Genomic DNA, 20516 nt, shown 5'->3' on the forward strand with positions numbered 1-20516 from the left:
TGCTGTAAACCCACCATGTTGTGCACGTTGTGGTTAAAGTGATGGGATAAGTGTGTAAAGTTTTGAAAACTGTTCAAGCAATGAAAAACAAACTAGAGTTTGGTCCACATTTAGCTCCAGTTGTGCCCACTGTCGTCTAGCAATTGAAAAAACTTGTTTTTTCTACTGGTTTCAGGTCATCAGGCAACTTGTAGTGACCCTTATTGTTTCTTAGCCATGTAGCATTTGATGGCTTTTCATTGTAATGGTTAAATGCTAATTATATGTCTCCCTATGTGGTGTATTCCTTCACATTATACAATCTACAATATAACAGAATTTGGTTATTCAACCAAATTGGATATTTTGCATTTTAGTGAACAATTAATACCTCTTGAATACCACTTATGCTTAGATTTGGATTATGTCTGCTTGCTTCGTCAGATAACTTATATTGAAACCAGTGCCAAGGATCCTCCAATGAATGTGGACAAAGCCTTTCACGAGCTGGTTCGTGTTATAAGGTAACTTCAGGTTCACTTCAGTTTATTGTCTTATTTTCATGAGATGAAAAATGTGACATCTTTGCATACAAAAACAGATTAACAGGCAGTAACAGCTGTCAAACTCCTTGAGGACAGTATTGCTTGGCTCTTAAGAATCTACTGTTTACAAACTAAAATCCAGCCATGACATCTAATAAAATTGTCTCAAGAAAGAAGAAAGTGTGTCACCCTGTCCCCCTTAGTGTTTATTTTACTTTGTTAGTGTTAGTGGCACAGAGAGAGAGAGAGAGAGAGAGAGAGAGAGAGAGTGTTATTTAAGGGCAGTGGAAGTATGTTTAGTAAGTAGAGGGGGAAAGGAAAGAAAAAAAAGCCCAGAGCTATTTCCTGTCTTTACACATGCAATTTCAGAAGAATTTCATTTGCATCCATGTTTTGAATGCGGTTATATTCTGTTTTAATGCCTTCTCTTGTTGCAAGGACCAACTAGTAGGCATACCACCATGGCTTAGGCCCTATTCTCAGATACCCTATTACACAGCTGCACCTTCTGTGTTTGCAAAAAGAAAGGGGAAAGTTCTCATTGTCAACATGCCAGGTTGGTTACAGACTCATTAAGGATCTTCTGTTTTGGTCAATTATAAAAAAAAGAAAGAAAAGAAAGCAGAGTTGATTGATAAATCAACATTGCCCTCTTGTGGTTATACTGTAGAAAGCCAGTCATACAGGGGGGTAGATAAAGACAGTTTGTGCTTTTTTCTGATTGATACATTAGCAGTTCAGGCAGACACGTACATGAAAACAAGTCTGCCTTGAAACTCACCTATAAAATGTTTAATGTAAAATCTCTAAGAAGTGACACATACTATTTATGGCTCTAAGCTTTATATGACTTACTAATTGTGTTATAAAACTGGTAGCTCAAATGAAGCAATCTGATTGGTTTGTAGCCTTGATATAATAAACACATACAACTATGATTTTTAAATTCCTATGCACAATAAGAAGCACTCCACATCTGAAATAAGACAAACTGAAACAAAGTAGCCTAACATAGTTAGCTAGTAGGCCTAAAAGGCGTCACAAAATGGAAACATTCAGAGTGAACTTGGATGTCCTGGGTGGCCTGACGATGGAGGAGTGCATTGCGGAATGCCCAGCTTAGAAAAAATCCACTTGCTCAACAACATGCAAAGCTACCTATAGAGGACCAACTGGTGACAAACCGAAATGAACTGAACACCGTTAAACAGTCCAGTGCTTTGAAGACTGGTGTGCAGATAAAGGTGTAGTTTTATATCTTTCAGAATCAGATCAGAATCACCTTGACATTTGGATGGAACTTTTGTCTTCTAGCGAAAGGAAGGAAAAAGGGAGGACCCGGCTCAAAATGGCGCCTCGTTTTTCATCTTCCATAAACCTGCTGGTCATCATCTTTTCTATCCTCACGCTCTCACAACTTTTCTGGAAGAAAAGCACCCGTGTGGTCTAGATTCGTCAAAGGCTCAATGAAATCTTGCGAGATTTCAATGCCACTGTCAGAAACGGTAAACGTGAGCTCTATGGCCTGAGCAGTTATTGTTTGTCTCTGTGCTGGATTAACCGTTAGATTAATGACTCACCGCTCAGTGCATCCTGGTGTCTCCTCAAAGACACTGAGTTTACAACGTGCAACAATGTATTCATCGGCGTTGTGAAAACACAGAGAAAGGCTGTGTGTCACTCAACTGTTTCTCAGTTAAGTGTCATTTTTTAAATGTAAGTTCAAGCGTGGCACTAGACGACAGACTCTGGGGGGGAGGAGCCAGAGATCAGAATCACCTTGACATTTGGATGGAACTTTTGTCTTCTAGCGAAAGGAAGGAAAAAGGGAGGACCCGGCTCAAAATGGCGCCTCGTTTTTCATCTTCCATAAACCTGCTGGTCATCATCTTTTCTATCCTCACGCTCTCACAATTTTTCTGGAAGAAAAGCACCCGTGTGGTCTAGATTCGTCAAAGGCTCAATGAAATCTTGCGAGATTTCAATGCCACTGTCAGAAACGGTAAACGTGAGCTCTATGGCCTGAGCAGTTATTGTTTGTCTCTGTGCTGGATTAACCGTTAGATTAATGACTCACCGCTCAGTGCATCCTGGTGTCTCCTCAAAGACACTGAGTTTACAATGTGCAACAATGTATTCATCGGCGTTGTGAAAACACAGAGAAAGGCTGTTCATACATAAGTCTCTTTATTCTTCTCCGGTGGGTTATCGTCATTCTTTGTATGCTCGTTGGAGGCCAGCGTTGCATACTTAAGCCTGTTTTTGTCTCTGTTGATGGTGATTGGCGTAGGTTGCAGCTGCCGATTGCCTTCATTTCCCCTGGGCCAAAAGTGAAGTTGAACATTGAACCACACTGTCCGGGGGTGTTGGGATCAAGCACCTTCTTCATTGACTTGAAGTCATCTTTTGATATTGACGCATGATGAACTGTTATGTCCAGTCCAGTTCTTTCTCTGTGTTTTCACAACGCCGATGAATACATTGTTGCACGTTGTAAACTCTGCATCTTTGAGGGGACACCAGGATGGACTGAGCGCCGGGTCATTAATCTAACGGTCAAGGCCAGCACGGAAACAAACATAGCTGCTCAGGCCAAAGAGCTCACCTTTACAGTTTCTGATCCTGGCATAGAAATCGGAACCTGAATATTTTCATTTTGTTGCATCTTTTTGGCCTACTAGCTAACTTTGTTGGGCTTCTTTGTTTCAGTTAGTCTTTTTTTTTTATTTGAGCTACCCATTTTATAAATAAATGTAAATAAATAGTCAAATATGTAATCAGTGTAACGTTAGCCAGTGATAATAATAAATATGCTAGTACCTACAGTATATTCCATAGCAACTGCCTCGGCGGCCAGCACAGGAGGGACTATTTTAGCCCTTAGCTGTAATATAATCACAACATACAGTGTTGTACAGATTACATATAACATGTTAATTAGTGACCTTAATAGGTGACTCTAGGTGTATGTTATAACCTTTGTGCTATGCTAAGCTAACTGACTGATGGCAGTAGCTTTTATATTTACTGTACAGACAGAGGGTTGAATAAATCTTCTTGTCAATTAATAAGCGTATTTCCTAGAATGTTGGAATATTTCTGTAATACTAGTATTCACTTTAAAAATAACCACTGATTTGAATGAACTCCTCTTGTATATTTTTATATATAAATATATATATATATATTATGAGCGAAAATTTAAACTGTATAGTAGGATAATTGTAACTTTAGGTTTCACTTAATGCTGGTAAATTGATCCTGAGTTCAGATTTTTTTTTTTTGTAAAACATGTTTTTTTTTTCCTCCACACCCACAGACAACAGGTGCCAGAACGAAACCAGAAGAAGAAAAAGAAGATGAAATGGAGAGCAGAACGTTCAGCGAGTTCCCACAGGTTCCACTGCGCCATATTGTGACCTCCCTCGTCCTGTCTATCATTCGTGAACATACACATACACACACCCACATACCTTTTGGATGTCATTGAACACCCCAGCAGTGGTCAACTACTGGAGCACAAAGGGGGGAGGGGGGTGTTGACCATGAATTGCTGGATGGATCCAGGGGGGTGGAAGGCAAAGTGAATCTGACTAATGTCCCCTCACCCTTCACAAAGCCTTGGAATGAGTGCTGTGCTCTCTCTCCTAAACGTATGGTCCCTTTCAAAGGTCTATAGATCCCTCTCATCTCTTTTCGAAACAGAACTACCGTGTCACTCAACTGTTTCTCAGTTAAGTGTCATTTTTTAAATGTAAGTTCAAGCGTGGCACTAGACGACAGACTCTGGGGGGGAGGAGCCAGAGATCAGAATCACCTTGACATTTGGATGGAACTTTTGTCTTCTAGCGAAAGGAAGGAAAAAGGGAGGACCCGGCTCAAAATGGCGCCTCGTTTTTCATCTTCCATAAACCTGCTGGTCATCATCTTTTCTATCCTCACGCTCTCACAACTTTTCTGGAAGAAAAGCACCCGTGTGGTCTAAATTCGTCGTCTGTGCTCCCTCTTTGTTGAGTGGACATCATAAGGGCATAGCGGATGGATGTGAGAGTGATTTTGTTTTTGGTATAGTGGAAATAGAAGTTGCGTATAGTGGAAATAGAAGTTAGGTGGCGTTGTCAATGAGTGAACTGCAAGTTCTGTGAGTGTAGCGTGAACTTTGTGGTGTTGGTGTTTTTGGTAATGCTGTTTTAAAAAAAAAAAAGTCAATTCAGAGAGGACAGAAGGACGTGTCGTAGCATGTGCAGTGACGGGATGCAGCGAAAATGTGTGATATCGGTGGACCGGTGAGTGCTATGGTTGCATCTGCTTGTTGAATACGTGTTTAAATAGTATAATTGTAAAAGAGAGTAAGATTGGTCGGTGTATGTGGTTACACTTTAATGTAAACATAACAGGGTTCATTCCAACACTGATGTGTCAGCGGCCATATATATTATATATATATATTTTTTTTAATACAAAGGATAATTTTTCCACCATAAAGACACAGTATATCAGTGCCACTTTACATCAATAATTATGTTTTTTTTGGGTGGCCTCGTTGTCACTGTCAATGGCATGATGGGTGTAGTTTTCATCAGTACTGTATGGACAGCAGCCCTGATATGTCCTTTGTCTTTGTAGTCTTAACAGATTGTCGTCAAAAACAAGTTGCTTTCCTTGTTTTAGTATTGAAAAACAAAATATAGAAATTTACAATTTTTTATTTGTTATATTAAAAAAAATCTAATTACACGTGACAATGTTAAACAAATTCCATGCTGTTTTACAAAAGGATCCGTAGGAAATAATGAATTAAATAGAATAGATAAGGGATAACTTCATGCTTCATGTTACAGATCTGAAGCAGCCTGGAGAAGCTAAATTTGCACTGGCCACTAACCAAAATAATGTGATGTCACTTTATTTTAAATCTTTTCAGACCGCAGCGCTGAATTCAGGATAATTAAATCATGCTCAGTAAAGGAGGACACTCCTTTAGTTCGGGGATACATACTGTAGCCGTGGGAATACATCCGAATTAGCATGCCTGTCTGAAGCAGGCAGTGGGATGCTCCGAGGGCTTAAAGCCATGTCAGCTTAGCTACAGACTAAGTGTAGTTGAAGGAAAACCACACACTCGAAGCAACAAGACATTCCGTATATTCATGTATGTTGTCTTGAGGTGGATAGGAATGTACAATTTAATAACCTATGAAATGGCTTGTACTGTTAACGCACTAAAGCTTCGGTGGACAACTTTGTTTTGTCTGGATAAATACCGTCTCTTGGAGGAATACATTTTTGCACTTTTAATACAGTTTCTCACTTTCCTATTGGCATGTTGTTTTCTGTTCAAACCTGTAAGTGAAATGAAAGGCACGGTCAAAAACAATTTTGAATGTAAAATTGGACAACAAAACAAGCACATGGGCAATTAGCGTTGTAGCTCTGTGTGCCTGTGTATGCCTGTTGCCTTGGTGATGATTGTGAATGAGATCAAATCAGTTGGAATTGAATCATTCAAAAAGGTGTTGATAGAAACGTTCCATGTGACTTGATTTTAAAGCTATAGTGCGTAGTTTTATTGTCGCCTCCATGAGAAATTCTAAGTAATGACATCAAAACTGTCGGCGCATCCACATGATACAAGCCTTCTGTGATCACGCACGCGCCCCCATCCCTGCTCCACGCGGTTGCTAGTACCCAAGAAGTACACGAAGGATTAAAAAAACATCGTCAGAAGAGGTCATTATCTTCTAAACACAACCATACAGGAGTACAGAGAGAGTTGTGTGGAGCTGATAATTAATTAGCTTTGTAGCAGCTCATTTGGCAACGGCTTGAATGAAACGGAAGTCTATTAATATCATCATAAGTTACGCACTAAAGCTTTAAATTTAAGGAGGTTGGTTATGAGAAAAACTAAAGCTATTTAACGGCATACAAGTTCACCTCAGCACGAAAGTGGAAAAGCAACCTCAGCAACAGAAGGAAATCGGTATTAATCTACATCTTCTGTTAAAGGGACTACACAATGAGTTTCCAGAGAAGGACACACAGGAAACACTGAAGTACTGATAATCAAGCAATGATGAAGCAGCAGACTCTGGATCTTGGGAGGGAAAAAAAGTAAAGTAAAAAATTTAAAAAAGTGAATGTGTTTGATGAAAATGTTGCATCATGTATGTTTGATACCATTTTGTATTATTAATATGAATTATTGATATGATTCTTGCAAAGTGTTTTTTTTTAAACTGAATAATTTATTACTGTCTATGTTACCTCAGCGTGTCCCAGACCTTGACAAAAAGCTAAACTCCCTTTTGAGCCCTCATATGAAGAGACTTGTGATGTGTTGTGGACCAAGATAAAGAAACCGAGTTTGGTCCTGCGCTGAATAAGTGTGAGGACGTCTTCTTTACTGGAGCTCAGGTGGATGGCCTCACACTTGAAGAACATTTGTCGTCCAATTTGTAACTTTAAAATGTTTCCTTTTTTCAATGTGAAATTTCTTAAAAGGGATAGTTTGACATTTCGGGAAATCCGCTTATTCATTTTTTTGATGAAAGTTACATTGATACAACATTAAGCTACAAGCAAGCAGTCATTATCTCAGTGTAAAGTCTGGAAGCAGCTAGTCTGGCTCGGTCTGATTGGAAACAAAATCAGCCAACTGGCACCTACAAAGCTCACTGAGTGTGTTGTATGTAGTTTATTTCATTTATACAAGTTACGGTTTTCATGTGGGTTTATATGCTGGATTATTTTTTACCATTGGACAGAGCCAGGCTAGCTGTTTCCCCGTTTCCAGTTTTTAGTGAATATACATTAGGGACCGTTCGGTATTTAGGGAATAGACCACCAGAAGAAAATAGGGGATGGCCATGTCTTTTTAGTCTTTGTTGAGGGGAGGGTCACCCAACGTTTTCTAGTCTAGGGGGGAGGGTCACCCAACTTTTGTATTCATGAAAACCGCACAATTTCAAGTGGTTTATTTGGTGCATATTTTCCAATGTAGCTCTCAGTCTCGGCTGAGCCGGGTTAGCTGCAGCCTGGAGACCTCCCGTCTCATGCCATCTTGTCTCACACCCTCCCGGTTGGTGCCATCTCCAAGCTTCTACTTTTCAAAATAAAAGCTTGCGTCTGGTCTACTATGTCTGCGGTGTTTTAGATGATTTTGAACTAAACAATAATCATGCTAATGAATACAGTTTTTTTAAAGCAGATGCCTCAGTTACAACACGATGGAACTAGCAAAGCAGTTTTGTGTTTAAATATGTGTGGGATTAATTCAGTTTGGGAAATCCAACGGTCTAATTGGTAATGCCCGGCTTACTAAACAGGGCAATATTACACTGGAGTGTACACTTCAGTGATGCTTACGGACACTCCCGTGTAATATGGCTTAAACAGACGTCAACGTTAAACGCTAATGCAGTTTTTAATGTTTTATGATTTCAGAAACAAGGTTTTAATCCTAATTTTACAAATTTCATATATATAAAATGCAGTTTTCGAAACTATAAATAAAAAGATAAGTAGCAACGGATTATATTAGACAACAGTTTTGGATAATGTTCAGCTTCGGCAGCTTTACCTATACGCCAAATAAGTACAAAAGACATTAATACATAGTTGGGGAGGGTCATGCCTCTTTTCCAAATAATTTTGGAGGGTCATAGAAAAATGTATTTCTGGCAAAGGGAATGCCAAGTCTATTTTGACTAAAGATCCCATAACTCCTCTAGGAGCCCCTTAAATAAAAAACGAACAGTCAAAGAAAAAGCATATTTCCAAAAATGTCACACAATTCCCTTAAGCAAACTGAGCTCATGGATTGGCCGGTGTCTTCTAGTTGACTATTTCACTTCTTGGTTTAAGGTCCAAAACACAGTTTGAAATGAAAAAGTTACCTTTCTGAAATAAATCATTCCCTCTGGTACAAAGAAACCTGCTGATTTATTGCACCATCTTCACATTGCAGGCAGACCAAATACAAATGCTGAAAGTGAATATAATGTACCAATGATTTGACCATGGATTATATGCTGTATGGTGCAGTAAATCAAGCACTTTCATGAATTGAAGAGGTAGCATTGTTTTTCAAATGGACACTAAGTATTTTTGAGTTGTATGTGTCCTGAAACATTGTCAGTATGTGGCAGCAAAGGCTGTGTAACTTTAGGTCTGGATTGCAAAAAGCAAAATTTGGAGTTGTCACACAAGTTGTGTAATGTGTGTTTTTGGACAGGTCTGTTGTGTTCTAACTGGCTGTGTCAGACTGAGGAGCTAGACGAGGCACAAACAAACTGGCCTTTTTTTTTTTTTTAAATCTAGCCTCAGGGGTCGATTATATTTGAATAAAGAAATAAAAGTATTGTGATTTTAAATGTTTGACTGCTCCTTTTTTCTGTTAGACGGTGTAGGTGGGTATCCCTGATATTAAAATGCCCGTGATAACTCACTGCTGAACAGCTTGGGATCAGAGCCGTGTAAAGCAACGCTGAACATGGGTACGCATGTTTTGGGAGTCGTCTTGCATGTTCAGCAGAAGCTCCCCTCATCAATCTTCAGTGCTGTCAGGGTCCATTGATTTCATGAGAGAGAATGCTGAAAGCTCCATTTTCCCTCATTGATTTCAACCCCTCTTGGGAACACAAGGTGGACCGGCACACAGAACAGGTACTGCATCTCTGCTATTGATTTACATATTCTTTTCAGGATGAAATTGGTCAGGAGATGTGCTTAACATGAGGCAAGGGGCAAGAGTGGTGCAAGATGGTCTTAAGGGTTTTTAAAAGATAGAATTCTACCCCAAAACTGCAGACCTTTGATCAAAAGATGTGTCAACATGTAGACAAAACTAACATTTTGCCTATAGGCCTACTTGTTTTTGTGCTATCTCTAAATGCTATTTGAGGGTCTTACCACTGGGGGACAGCACTTTGCTGATTACTTGTCCTCTCTCAGAGACACAACTACTTACACTTTAGATTAAACCATGAGAGAAGAAACTAAATGATAAACACAAGAGATGCGCTAAAGTTAACTGCAGAAGACTACGTGCCGGCTTGATCCAATCAATTCTCTGATTACAATCATATTGCAACAAAACAAAAATTGCAAAATTTTTAGTATATGAACAGCTCATTTAAATGGAAATAAGCAGTATGGGGAAAAAAACTGTTTGGAAATAAGAAGCACACTAACTACGTTTTTGACAGGACCCAAAAAAATAGACTGACTGATTACTTTAGGAGGATGTGGCCACATCACTCCACAATCCTCCACAATGCACACACCTCCTGTTCTCATTTCTTATTTAGCAACACAGATCAGGTTTCTTACTAATCATTTCAAAACTTGTGCTGTAAATACCATTGGCATCCATCTGATAATGTAGCTGCCGGGTCTGGTCAGTGTAGATATGGCTGGGTTTATTGCACTCTTGCACACTCTCTCACAATCTCATTCAAGGAGATTTCTTTTTTAGGCGCAGAACCTCGCCACTACTGTACTAGCCAGTACAGCTGTAGGCTCGTTTATTCCTATGACCAGTCTGCCTTTTTTTTCTATATAATTTCAAGAAAGCTGTGACTCAGTTTCTTAGAATCTTTAGGATACAGTGCAACGATTCATGCAGCTAAACAGTATGTGCGTGGTGTGATCATATGGATTAAGGTGTGTTGATGCAAACATATTGAGGGAGAGAGTTGTTTTGAAAATGGAACTCACATTTAAAATGAAAAAAGAAGGTACTATAAGGTATAATCTTCTACCGAAGTGAACTGGACTGTGCATATAACGACGGCAGTTTGAAACAGCACGCCATGAAAGGGTTAAGTCAGATTCAACAGCTATTTGAATCTGAGAATAGGATCACAGCATCTTTGAAAGGTGTGGATTATTCCCAAACCAGCTGTTTTTAACTCCCACAATCTCACAATCAGTTATGGCTTCATATGAAGAATAAAAAACACTAATTGCGAATGGCAAGCGTAATGATGTGTGACTTTCAGTGACTGCCAGATTCTCTGAAGAGAAAGGAAGGAGTGTTAGAGAGGTGAGAAAGAGAAACAACAACGGGGCGATAAAGGCGTGTGATGACAATGTTGCTGGTGGCGATGTTGTCAGATAGACAAAGGCAGGCAGGAGTGATCGTGGCAATCGGGAATGAGACAGAACAGGCAGCCAGGCCAAACAGAGGTGTAGAGGTACACATGTTTAAAAAATCCTCGCGGTAAATAGGGTTTCATCTGGTTTTCTCTGGAGATTACCAAGGCAGCAGTGAGATGACAGATATTAAATAGGAGCAGGAAAGAGAGAAAAGCGCTAACAAGAGAGCAGTGTGGAAGAAAAGACCAATTATTTGTGACTAAAGAATTTATTGGAAGTCAAACTTGGGATCCTTAGTCAAAGAAATGTTGAGAAAAGAGTGAAATCCAAATATAATGCTGGAGAGACGAGAGATTAAAAAGGTGTGTGACATTTGGGCAGAAAAAAAGAAGGTAACAAAATATAAAGGGGGAAGTGCACTGATTTGACACATACAAGTCTGTCCCCAGACTCAACATGTGTCCAACACGCCGGGAGGGTTAACCCTTGTGTGTTGTCCGGGTCTGTGGGACCCGTTTTCAATGTTTGCTAAAAGAAAAATTATGCTATTTATTATTTCTTCTAACTCAAACTCATTGGCCTTGGCTCATTTTCTCTATTACATATGAGGTGTTTGCGTCTACTGGACCCGAGTGGATCCTGTAACGCAAAGTTTATCATATTTGATACACATGTTTTGGAGACACTGATACATCATCAGTGTGATATTGTATTCCCCCTTAAAACCAGATACATGCAGTACACTACATGCAGTACACATATAATCCACCAGGGGACAACCACTCATCCACCATAGGCCCTTCATTGGAGAAAATGGAGGTTGTCAATCATGATCCACATGTGGTTTTACTAGGATATGTTTGCCAAATTTAAAGACGTTAAGGTAAGAAAAACTTGAAAATTGTTTCTGATACTTCAATAGGAATATTAAGGTTTTTTTTGCAATGTGTAATTACTTAATATTTCCTAACTTCATTGACGGTAAAATCATTTTGAAAGGTGTGTATCAAATTTAATACAGTACCTGGATGTCTGTCGTAGTAGCTTGAAATTGAATTTTGTGAACTGAATTTGAATTGTAAGGACTGAATGTGAAGATATATAGAGTTGAATATTCATTGATCATCATATTTTATTGGATTTCAGTTCCAAACGAATAAATTCAATTTCAAACTATACTATTCAGTTTCAGTTTTTTTAATGTCGAGATTCAAATGAAACAATACAATTTCAAATTAAGGGATTCATATTCAGTTTTTCAATGCAATTGTTCAAGTTTAGCAATTCAAATTCAGTTTCTGTTGACACATATTTACGCCCATAGAAGTGGCACGCTGCCCCTCAGATTTGTTTTCCATGCCATAAAATGCAAACCAGAACAAGGCAATGCATTCTGCTCTATATAAGACAAATTTACATGATTGGGTAAATGGTCTGTCACATAGTGGTTCTGTATGATGAGGTTTGTGATGTGAAATCTGGCACCTGAACCAACCAATGTTGCTAGGTTAAGTCCCATTTCACAGCATTTTTTGAACACTGACGTACTGATAGTGTGTTAGGTGCCCCAATGAGTCAAAACAATCGGAGCTGCCTACACCGTGTTATCCTCCTGCCAGCGTTAGCACCTAACAGGCTTAAACAGGGCAAGTTTTAAACATGTTTTTAGCCTCTAAACATGTTCAAAATGTCATTATATTGCCTACCCATGTGCAATGATTCCCTCTGAGTGAACACAGTGAATATGACTTCTGTAGTCGTGACAGAAATGGATACAAGTTGTGTTAATTCACCTAGTTCCGGCGATGAGAGTTTAAACTACAACACAGAAAAGAGATTAAAAAATATATATATATGTAGGCAGAGGTGGGTAGTAACGAGTTACATTTACTCCGTTACATTTACTTGAGTAAGTTTTTGAAAAAATTGTACTTCTAGGAGTAGTTTTAAATCACTATACTTTTACTTGTACTTGAGTAGATTAGTGAAGAAGAAACTGTACTCTTACTCCGCTACATCAGGCTACAAGGAGCTCGTTACTTTTCTTTTTACCTCGTTGGTATTCTACGCGTCATTGTTTTTACCCCAGCGTACGTCTCATTTTAATGTTTTATTTTGACAGAGAGAGTCTTCCGCTTAAGGCTCTACCACGTGACTGTGTTCCACCAATCAAACGGCGTTGTGCAGTCACGTGACCATACTCGTTCTCAGCGGCGGGACCATAGACTGTATATATCTATGGGCGGGACATGTTAGCTTACAGTCGTAGCAAAACAAAGAAGGTCGCCAAGGCAACACAGACGTGGAGGAACCCCCCGGCCTCACAGTGAAAGCATGGTTACCTTAGGAAAAGTGCGAAACAGCAGCTACATCATGCGGCGTCTTCAGTGTCGACCAAAAAAAACGGACATGTGAGCGTTTAACAACTCAACATCTAACCTGAGGAGACGTAGCTGTAGTTTTAGTTTTTGCTGTGGAGAGGTGGATCTTTGTCTTTTAGGTTACATTATGTTTTGCACATGCAGTATCCATTCAAATTTAATGTGACAAGTCTCTCACTTAAGCTATTTTGTAATTAATAAATTAATTTCAATTTATTGTATTGATTGGATGAACAATAGTTTGCCTAAATATAATTATTTTGTATTTTTGTCTGTCTGATTGATGCTTGTGTTAAGAAATAAATCAGACGTTACTCAACAGTTACTCACTGTAACTGTATTACTCACTATTTGAGTAGTTTTTTCATCAAGTACTTTTTTACTCTTACTCAAGTAATTATTTGGACGACTACTTTTACTTTTACTTGAGTCATATTATTCTGAAGTAACAGTACTTTTTTAATTTTTGGCTACTCTAACCACCTCTGTATGTAGGCTATCAATTTAATGATTAAATAAGGTATTGTCTCCAAACTTACCTCAGTTAGAACTTGTCTCTTGCCAGTTGTACTACAGCACTTACTTTCAAAAATAAGCATATCCTTATTTTTGAGAAATGTTTGTATCTCTTTTCGGTGTTGTAGTTTGTAGACGGTCCCGAAGCACTCCTTACAGCAGGGGTCTTCAACGTTTTCCAGGCCAAGGACCCCCAAACTGATGGCGAGATGGAGCGTGGACCCCCTAATTATATATATTGTATAAAATTGTGTTATATCAAACTGGTCCTATAGTGCCATGTGTGCATTGATGACTGAAAGACATCTTCTGCCTCCATTTATCTGTTTACTACAGTGTGTTGAATTCATGTTAATGTGTATTTAAAGACATTTCAATTATTGGAAAAATCGCAGTGGGGGGGGGGGGGGGGGGGGTGGATATAAAAAAAGTCTAATCAACCAAAACTTTCGCGACCCCCATGCAGTACCTCCGCGGACCCCCTAGGGGTCACGGACCCCCTGTTGAAGACCCCTGCCTTACAGCGTCAACACAGGAACTAAACACAGCTGAATTAGCACAACCTTTAGTTTCTGTCACATCTACAGTAGTCAGATTCACTGTGTTCACTCAGAAGGAATCACTGCACATGGGTAGACACTGGTACTAATTTTGAACATGTTTAGAGGCTAAAAACTCGTTTAAAACGTACCCTGTTTAAGCCTATTGGGTGCTTACACTAGCAGGATGATAACACGGTGTAAACAGCACCAATAGGTTTAGTTTTTCTCTCTAATGACAGCACTCCAGATTTACAGACAACAGAGCTACGTGTTGAAATAGACTGGAATTCTCCTTCAAGAAAACCTGATTGCAAGGGTGTAACTTTGTGTTCAACATAGGGGGGGTAAGGAGGAGAGATCTACAACCATCTAGAGGGGATCTTGGGATTTGTGGGTTTGCATGTGCTGAGAAAAGCGACAAAAACATTAAAAAAAACGTTGCCAAAACCCTCCGATAAAAAGTGAAATCTTTTTAAAAAAGGCAACAAGAACTACGAAAGAAGCAACAAAACTTTTGGAAAAGGCAACAAGGCAAAGGCAACAAGTCTGTTGGGGGTCTAATTAATGATGCCTTTCATCTGGTTTCTGAGAACTGATGCCGAGGACTGAAAATGTCCTAAATTAGACTGGACAAACTGAGATGCCTGTGTAAGTGTCAGGTGTTGTTATAAAGATGTCAAATGTTTCCAAGACAACCCATTTAAGGTCTGATGAAAACCAGATGTACGGTATATGAAAGCTGCTTATTACAACAAATAGAAAACTCAAAAACATATCCTCTTCCTGAAAATATGCCAGAATGCTAACAGTTTGATGAAAAATGAAAAGACACCAAGTCGGATGAAAATTCCTTGCCTGTAACGGTCTGCAGACAACCCCCCCCCCCCCCCCCCTCGTTGAAATGAGATATGTGAGCAAGCCATGTCCTCATCCTGCTTTTGCATGTCTGTTATGTAAATTATCTCACTACCTGCAAAATTAGTTGACTTAACCTTGATTTTCTCATAGTGAAAGTCAGTTCATTGGAAAAATCCTGATTACATGATATTCATTGGGGTATACTATATTGTGTTTAAATGAAGTCTTTTGACAGCCTGATTATAATGTCCAGATATTCCTTTTACAATTTTCTAACTAGCATGTCCTTTGTATTGTCGCTGGATTTTCTGCAGCTATCTTAGCAGAGTAAATGCAGCCTGTCATTTCAATTTTCACACACTTGCCTAGTGTTGAATAGTAAGTTTCAGTTCTTTTCAGTTCTAGTTTAGTTGCAAAACTACATTGAATTTGACTCTCATACAGACTAATGAATTTCCTCTCACACAATAGTACACTGATGTAATTTTCACTCATACTGAAATGTCAAATACAGCACAAAGGAGAAACTCACTCCACATCAATGAACTTATTAAGTTGTGGTTGTGTCAAGGAGGTGTCTAGCTATGTGTGTGTGTGTGTGTGTGTGTGTGTGTGTGTGTGTGTGTACAAACTATGGCTGCCGAACATTTACTGTGAAGCACTAAGGGAAGAACATTTTACAATGTCTTCAAGACAAAAACAAAACAGAATTACATTATTTAAAAATTAAAAACCACAAGTTAACACATACAGTGCAACAAGTTTTAGAGTAAAATTGAGCTTTGTAACTCCCTTCTGCTATATAGCAGACAATATACATTAATACAGAATCAATTATAAAAATGGCAACAGAAATAAATGATCATCACTGGAGCAGTGCTGAGGATGAACTAGTGTTTGAGAGTCTGATGGCTTGGGGGAAAAGCTGCTCTGTGGTCTGGTGGTGTGGCAGCAGAAACTTGGTTTTGGTACCAATGATATACTGAGCAGTGTTAATCACCCTGGGCCGTGCACATCCCATGCAAGTTTTGTGTGCGCAGCTAAATCCGGACTGGGTTTCCCCAGTGAATGCGGAATGTTGTTAAAACGCAACTTTTTTTCAATGTTTAACACCAACACTTAAAAAAAGAGAAAAACCCTAAAATGTAAGTGGCTTGGATCTCTAAGGGCAAGTCTTGTCTTCTGTGGTGCAGTCATCAGATATTTTGTTATGGTCTCCATTACTCTCGGGACCACCTCAGTCGTGATAACGATGATGATGTTTAATTGAAAACGGGGGGGGGGGGGGAATTATTTTGTCATATTTCAGACCTGTGAATGAAATGTATGAGTGCATTTACACTCATACATTTATTTACACAGTATATATTATATTATGCAGAACACTGGCTTGATAAGGAGTTTAGTATGAATACAGAGAATAGAAAAAATACAAACATACTTTGTTTGGCATTTTTGTAACAACTTCACTGGTCCAATTTGTATGAGAACTGCAAACAGGTCATGGTCATCTGTAATAAGGCTGTCTGATGCAATGTCCCTTCCTTGAAATGGCAGCATGATTTAATACCCGCTACATTCATATGCATGGCCCTCTAAAGTCCGCTGATAGGCGCTGCGGACCACCACCAACATGAACCCGTCGGAGCTCCATGATGAGAGCCAACAGGTAGAAATTAGGATGTTTGTTGTCTCCGCCTAAAAATCATAGGACATTTTCTTTTCCAACGAATGGCTGTATCTAAAAAGCACCAAAGCAGCAGCCTGCACTTTGCCTCACACGCACAATAAATTCTTAGCTTAACCTATGTTACCAACTGTATTGAACCAAACGATGTGCTCATTAAACGTGACTGGTGATGTGTACGTGGATAGGCACGACATTAAATCACTGTAATAAACTACTGTTGCTAACATATTTCTTTCGGTCCAGGTTTATATAAGCCTATTCATTGATTGATCTTTTTTCTTCTAACGTTTAGTGCTGCATATTATGACCATTCTAAAAGCTTGGCTTTTCTTTTATAGGCTATATTTACTATTACTTCCGGGTCACTTGGCCCACCTGTCTTTCTTTAAATGTAGATCTTCAAATGGAGAAATGAAAAAAGGAATTTCAAATAAACAAAATCAGACCGTTATTTGAATTTGGTTTAGTCATTTTTCGATTTTGGATTCAGAAACCAAAACGGGAAAAGAACTTCTTTTTTTCCCGCTTCTTTGTTTTTGGTTTGAAACAGCAAACAAAAAAAGGTGGTTTTCTCGTTATTTTGTTTTGTTGTTCAAATGAAAAAACAATCTATCAAAACGTACCCGGACCAGTGACCTTATAGGTCCCATGACATGGTGCTTTTTGGATGCTTTTATATAGACCTTAGTGGTCCCTAATACTGTATCTGAAGTCTCTTTTATATAGACCTTAGTGGTCCCCTAATACTGTATCTGAAGTCTCTTTTATATAGACCTTAGTGGTCCCCTAATACCATATCTGAAGTCTTTGATATAGACCTTAGTGGTCCCCTATTACTATATCTGAAGTGTCTTATATAGACCTTAGTGGTCCCCTAATACTGTATCTGAAGTCTTTTATATTGACCTTAGTGGTCCCCTAATACTGTATCTGAAGTCTCTTTTATATAGACCTTAGTGGTCCCCTAATACTGTATCTGAAGTCTTTTATATAGACCTTAGTGGTCTCCTAATACTGTATCTGAAGACTCTTTTATATAGCCCTTCGGCAAAGAAGATGGCGAAAAGAAAAAAAGATGAGGAGTATCGTACATTTCAGGACAATTGGACCGAAGAATTTGCCTTTGTGGAGAGAGCAGGTTCTACGATGTGTCTAATTTGCAATGACAAAATTGCATCAATGAAACGGTCGAATGTAAAGCGGCACTTCGACACACGCCATGCTACCTTTGCATCAAAATACCCCGCGGGAGACAGCAGAATGAAAGCGTGCCAAGAGCTACTGAGCAGGGTGCAGGCTAGCCAGCAGCAACTCCGCCTGTGGACCCGGCAAGGTGACTATAATTCCGCTAGCTTTGCTGGATCTTTAGCAATAGTGAGGAACGGAAAACAATTCACAGATGGCAAGTATGCTAAAACGTTCATGCTGGACGTAGCCAATGAACTTTTTGATGATCTTCCGAACAAAGACAAGATAATCAAACAGATACAGGACATGCCTCTGTCGGCAAGAACTGTGCATGATCGTACCATCATGATGGCAAACCAAGTGGAGGAAATGCAAATGAAGGACATATATGCAGCGCCGTTCTTTTCTCTGGCTTTGGATGAGTCAACAGTTCAGTGTGATTGGAAGACACGCTGCTGGTGACAAAAAGAAAGTCTTACTGTTCTGCCAATAAAAGGGTCCACAAGAGGTGTGGATTTATTCAAGTCTTTCATGGAGTTTGCTCAAGACAAAAATCTACCTGTGGATAAACTTCTCTGTGTGTACTGATGGTGCTCCGTGTATGGTGGGGAAAAAGAAAGGATTTGTGTCACTTCTCCGTGAACGTTGTTGGGATTTAAAATGTTATATGTGCTTAAACATTGTGTGTGATTTGCATTATACATTCAAGCTAAAAGGTAAAAGCATTATTTCAACATAAATGAAGACATGTTGGTCATGCATTAAGTTTGTTGTTATAAGTATATAGTTTGTTGTTGGTTGTTTGTTGCAATACTCTGTTCTATAACATAAGATGTTCTGGTACAGTCCATTAGAATCCAGCCTCTCCTAAATGTGTCAGAAGTAGAATTGATTGTTAGGGACCATCCTGAATCTGGTTTCAGTCCCAATTTTAACGTCCACTGCTCTTTTGCTCTGCAAGTCCTGAACTGAGGGTCATAAACTTTCAGTCACATTCCAACTGAAAGATAACGAATAAGCGCACAAACACATCACATCACTGTGACCTGGAGACCCCACCCTTTGTGGATAAGACTAGGGGTCCAAGAGCCAAAGAGCCAGCCAAAGGAAGGGGAGAGCTGTGACAGCTTGATCCAAGTTACTTTGTCTCAGGATATCCTATGTAATAAAAAGGATTCACACATCAACATCAGAATCAGAATCAGAATCTGAAGCAGCTTTACTCGCCAGGTATGTGGACACATACGAGGAATTTTTCTTTGGAGCATTGTTACTCACACTGTGCTTACACATACAAAAACAACCAAAACAAAGATATAGAGATTATATCTGAGATTCTGACTACTAATTGACTGAACCCTGAGAATGGAGCAGGATTTAGCTCCAACAACGTGAAAATAGACCCATCCCTAAGTTTCCACTGCATTCTACACCAGGAGGCACTTTGTGCTCAGATGTGTGACGGGCAGCTTGGCGAAGTGATGTTGCTGGTCATTCGGGTGATCAACTTTACTGTTGCCCGAGCCTTAAATGATCGCCAGTTTAAAACACTGCTGGATGAAGTTGGAAGTAACTATCACGGTCTACTTTTGCACAGCAATGTGCGTTGGTTATCAAGAGGGAAGGTGCTTAGCCGTTTTGCGGCTTGCCTGAACGAAATCCGGACTTTCCTTGAGATGAAAGGTATCGAGCATCCTGAGCTAGGCGAAACTGAGTGGCTCCTCAAGTTTTACTATCTCGTGGATATGACTGAACATCAACGTTAAAATGCAAGGTATTGGAAATACAGTGTCATCCCTTCAACAAGCCGTGTTTGCTATTGAAAACAAGCTGGAGCTCTTTATCATGGATCTTGAAACAGGTCGTTAACTACATTTTAAAAAACTGAGACAATTTAAAGAAGCATGTAAAACAAGTGATCCCACTCAAAACTTTGATCTCCACCAGCTAGCTGGCTTCACATCCAGTCTCCTACAGTCGTTCAAGCACGCTTTGGAGAATTTTGTGAGCACACTCGTCTTTTTAAGTTCATCACCCATCCAAACTAGTGTTCACTGAACACAGCCGACCTGAGTTATATTCCTGGTGTCTCCGTCAGAGATTTTAAAGCAGAAGTGGCTGACCTGAAGGCCTCAGACATGTGGGTGAATAAGTTCAAGTGACTGAATGAAGTTTTGGAAAGAATCGCACGACAAAAAGCGGAGTTGGTGAGCAAGCACATTTGGACGGAAATGAAAAATCTTCAACCCAAAGACCAGCTGATTATCAAAACTTGGAACGCGCTTCCTGTCACATACCACACACTGCAGCGTGTGAGTATTGCTGTGTTTAAGTACACATGTGAGCAGTCCTTCTCACATATTAAAAACATCAAGTCCAACCTACGATCACGTTTAACGGATGAAAGCCTCTACGCTTGCATGAAGCTCAACCTCACCAAGGACCAACCAGACTACAAAGCCATCAGCTCAAGTCAAAAAGGTTCCCTCCCCCTGATTTAAAAGAATAAATCCAGAGGCTTATTATAATCACATTTAGTTGAATTCAGTCTTAAAATATATTAGTTGGCTCTTACTGAAATAAATTTCTAAATATTTTGCTTTCATGGCTCTCTGAGTCAAAAAGGTTCCCAACCCCTGATATAGACCTTAGTGGTCCCCTAATTCTGAATCTGAAGACTCTTTTATATAGACCTTAGTGGTCCCCTAATACTGTA

At 39.4% G+C, this 20516-nt stretch overlaps 1 protein-coding gene across 3 annotated transcripts in view; it reads left to right on the forward strand.

The window, feature by feature from the left end:
* mrasa (muscle RAS oncogene homolog a) overlaps positions 1-20130 on the forward strand; it is a 40015-nt gene extending 19885 nt beyond the window's left edge. For 2 of the 3 annotated variants that reach the window (XM_032529917.1, XM_032529918.1), the window contains exons 5-6: positions 424-503; positions 3844-8899. In XM_032529917.1, coding sequence (XP_032385808.1) covers positions 424-503; positions 3844-3943 — 180 coding nt within the window. In that variant the 3' untranslated portion in view covers positions 3944-8899. Of the gene's footprint in view, positions 1-423; positions 504-3843; positions 8900-20117 lie in introns of those variants that run through there. The other variant, XR_004334131.1, reaches the window with a different exon arrangement.
* The last annotated feature ends 386 nt before the right edge of the window (positions 20131-20516 follow it).

Source organism: Etheostoma spectabile, chromosome 11 (genome assembly GCF_008692095.1).
Source record: "Etheostoma spectabile isolate EspeVRDwgs_2016 chromosome 11, UIUC_Espe_1.0, whole genome shotgun sequence".
NCBI classification, from domain to species: domain Eukaryota; kingdom Metazoa; phylum Chordata; class Actinopteri; order Perciformes; family Percidae; genus Etheostoma; species Etheostoma spectabile.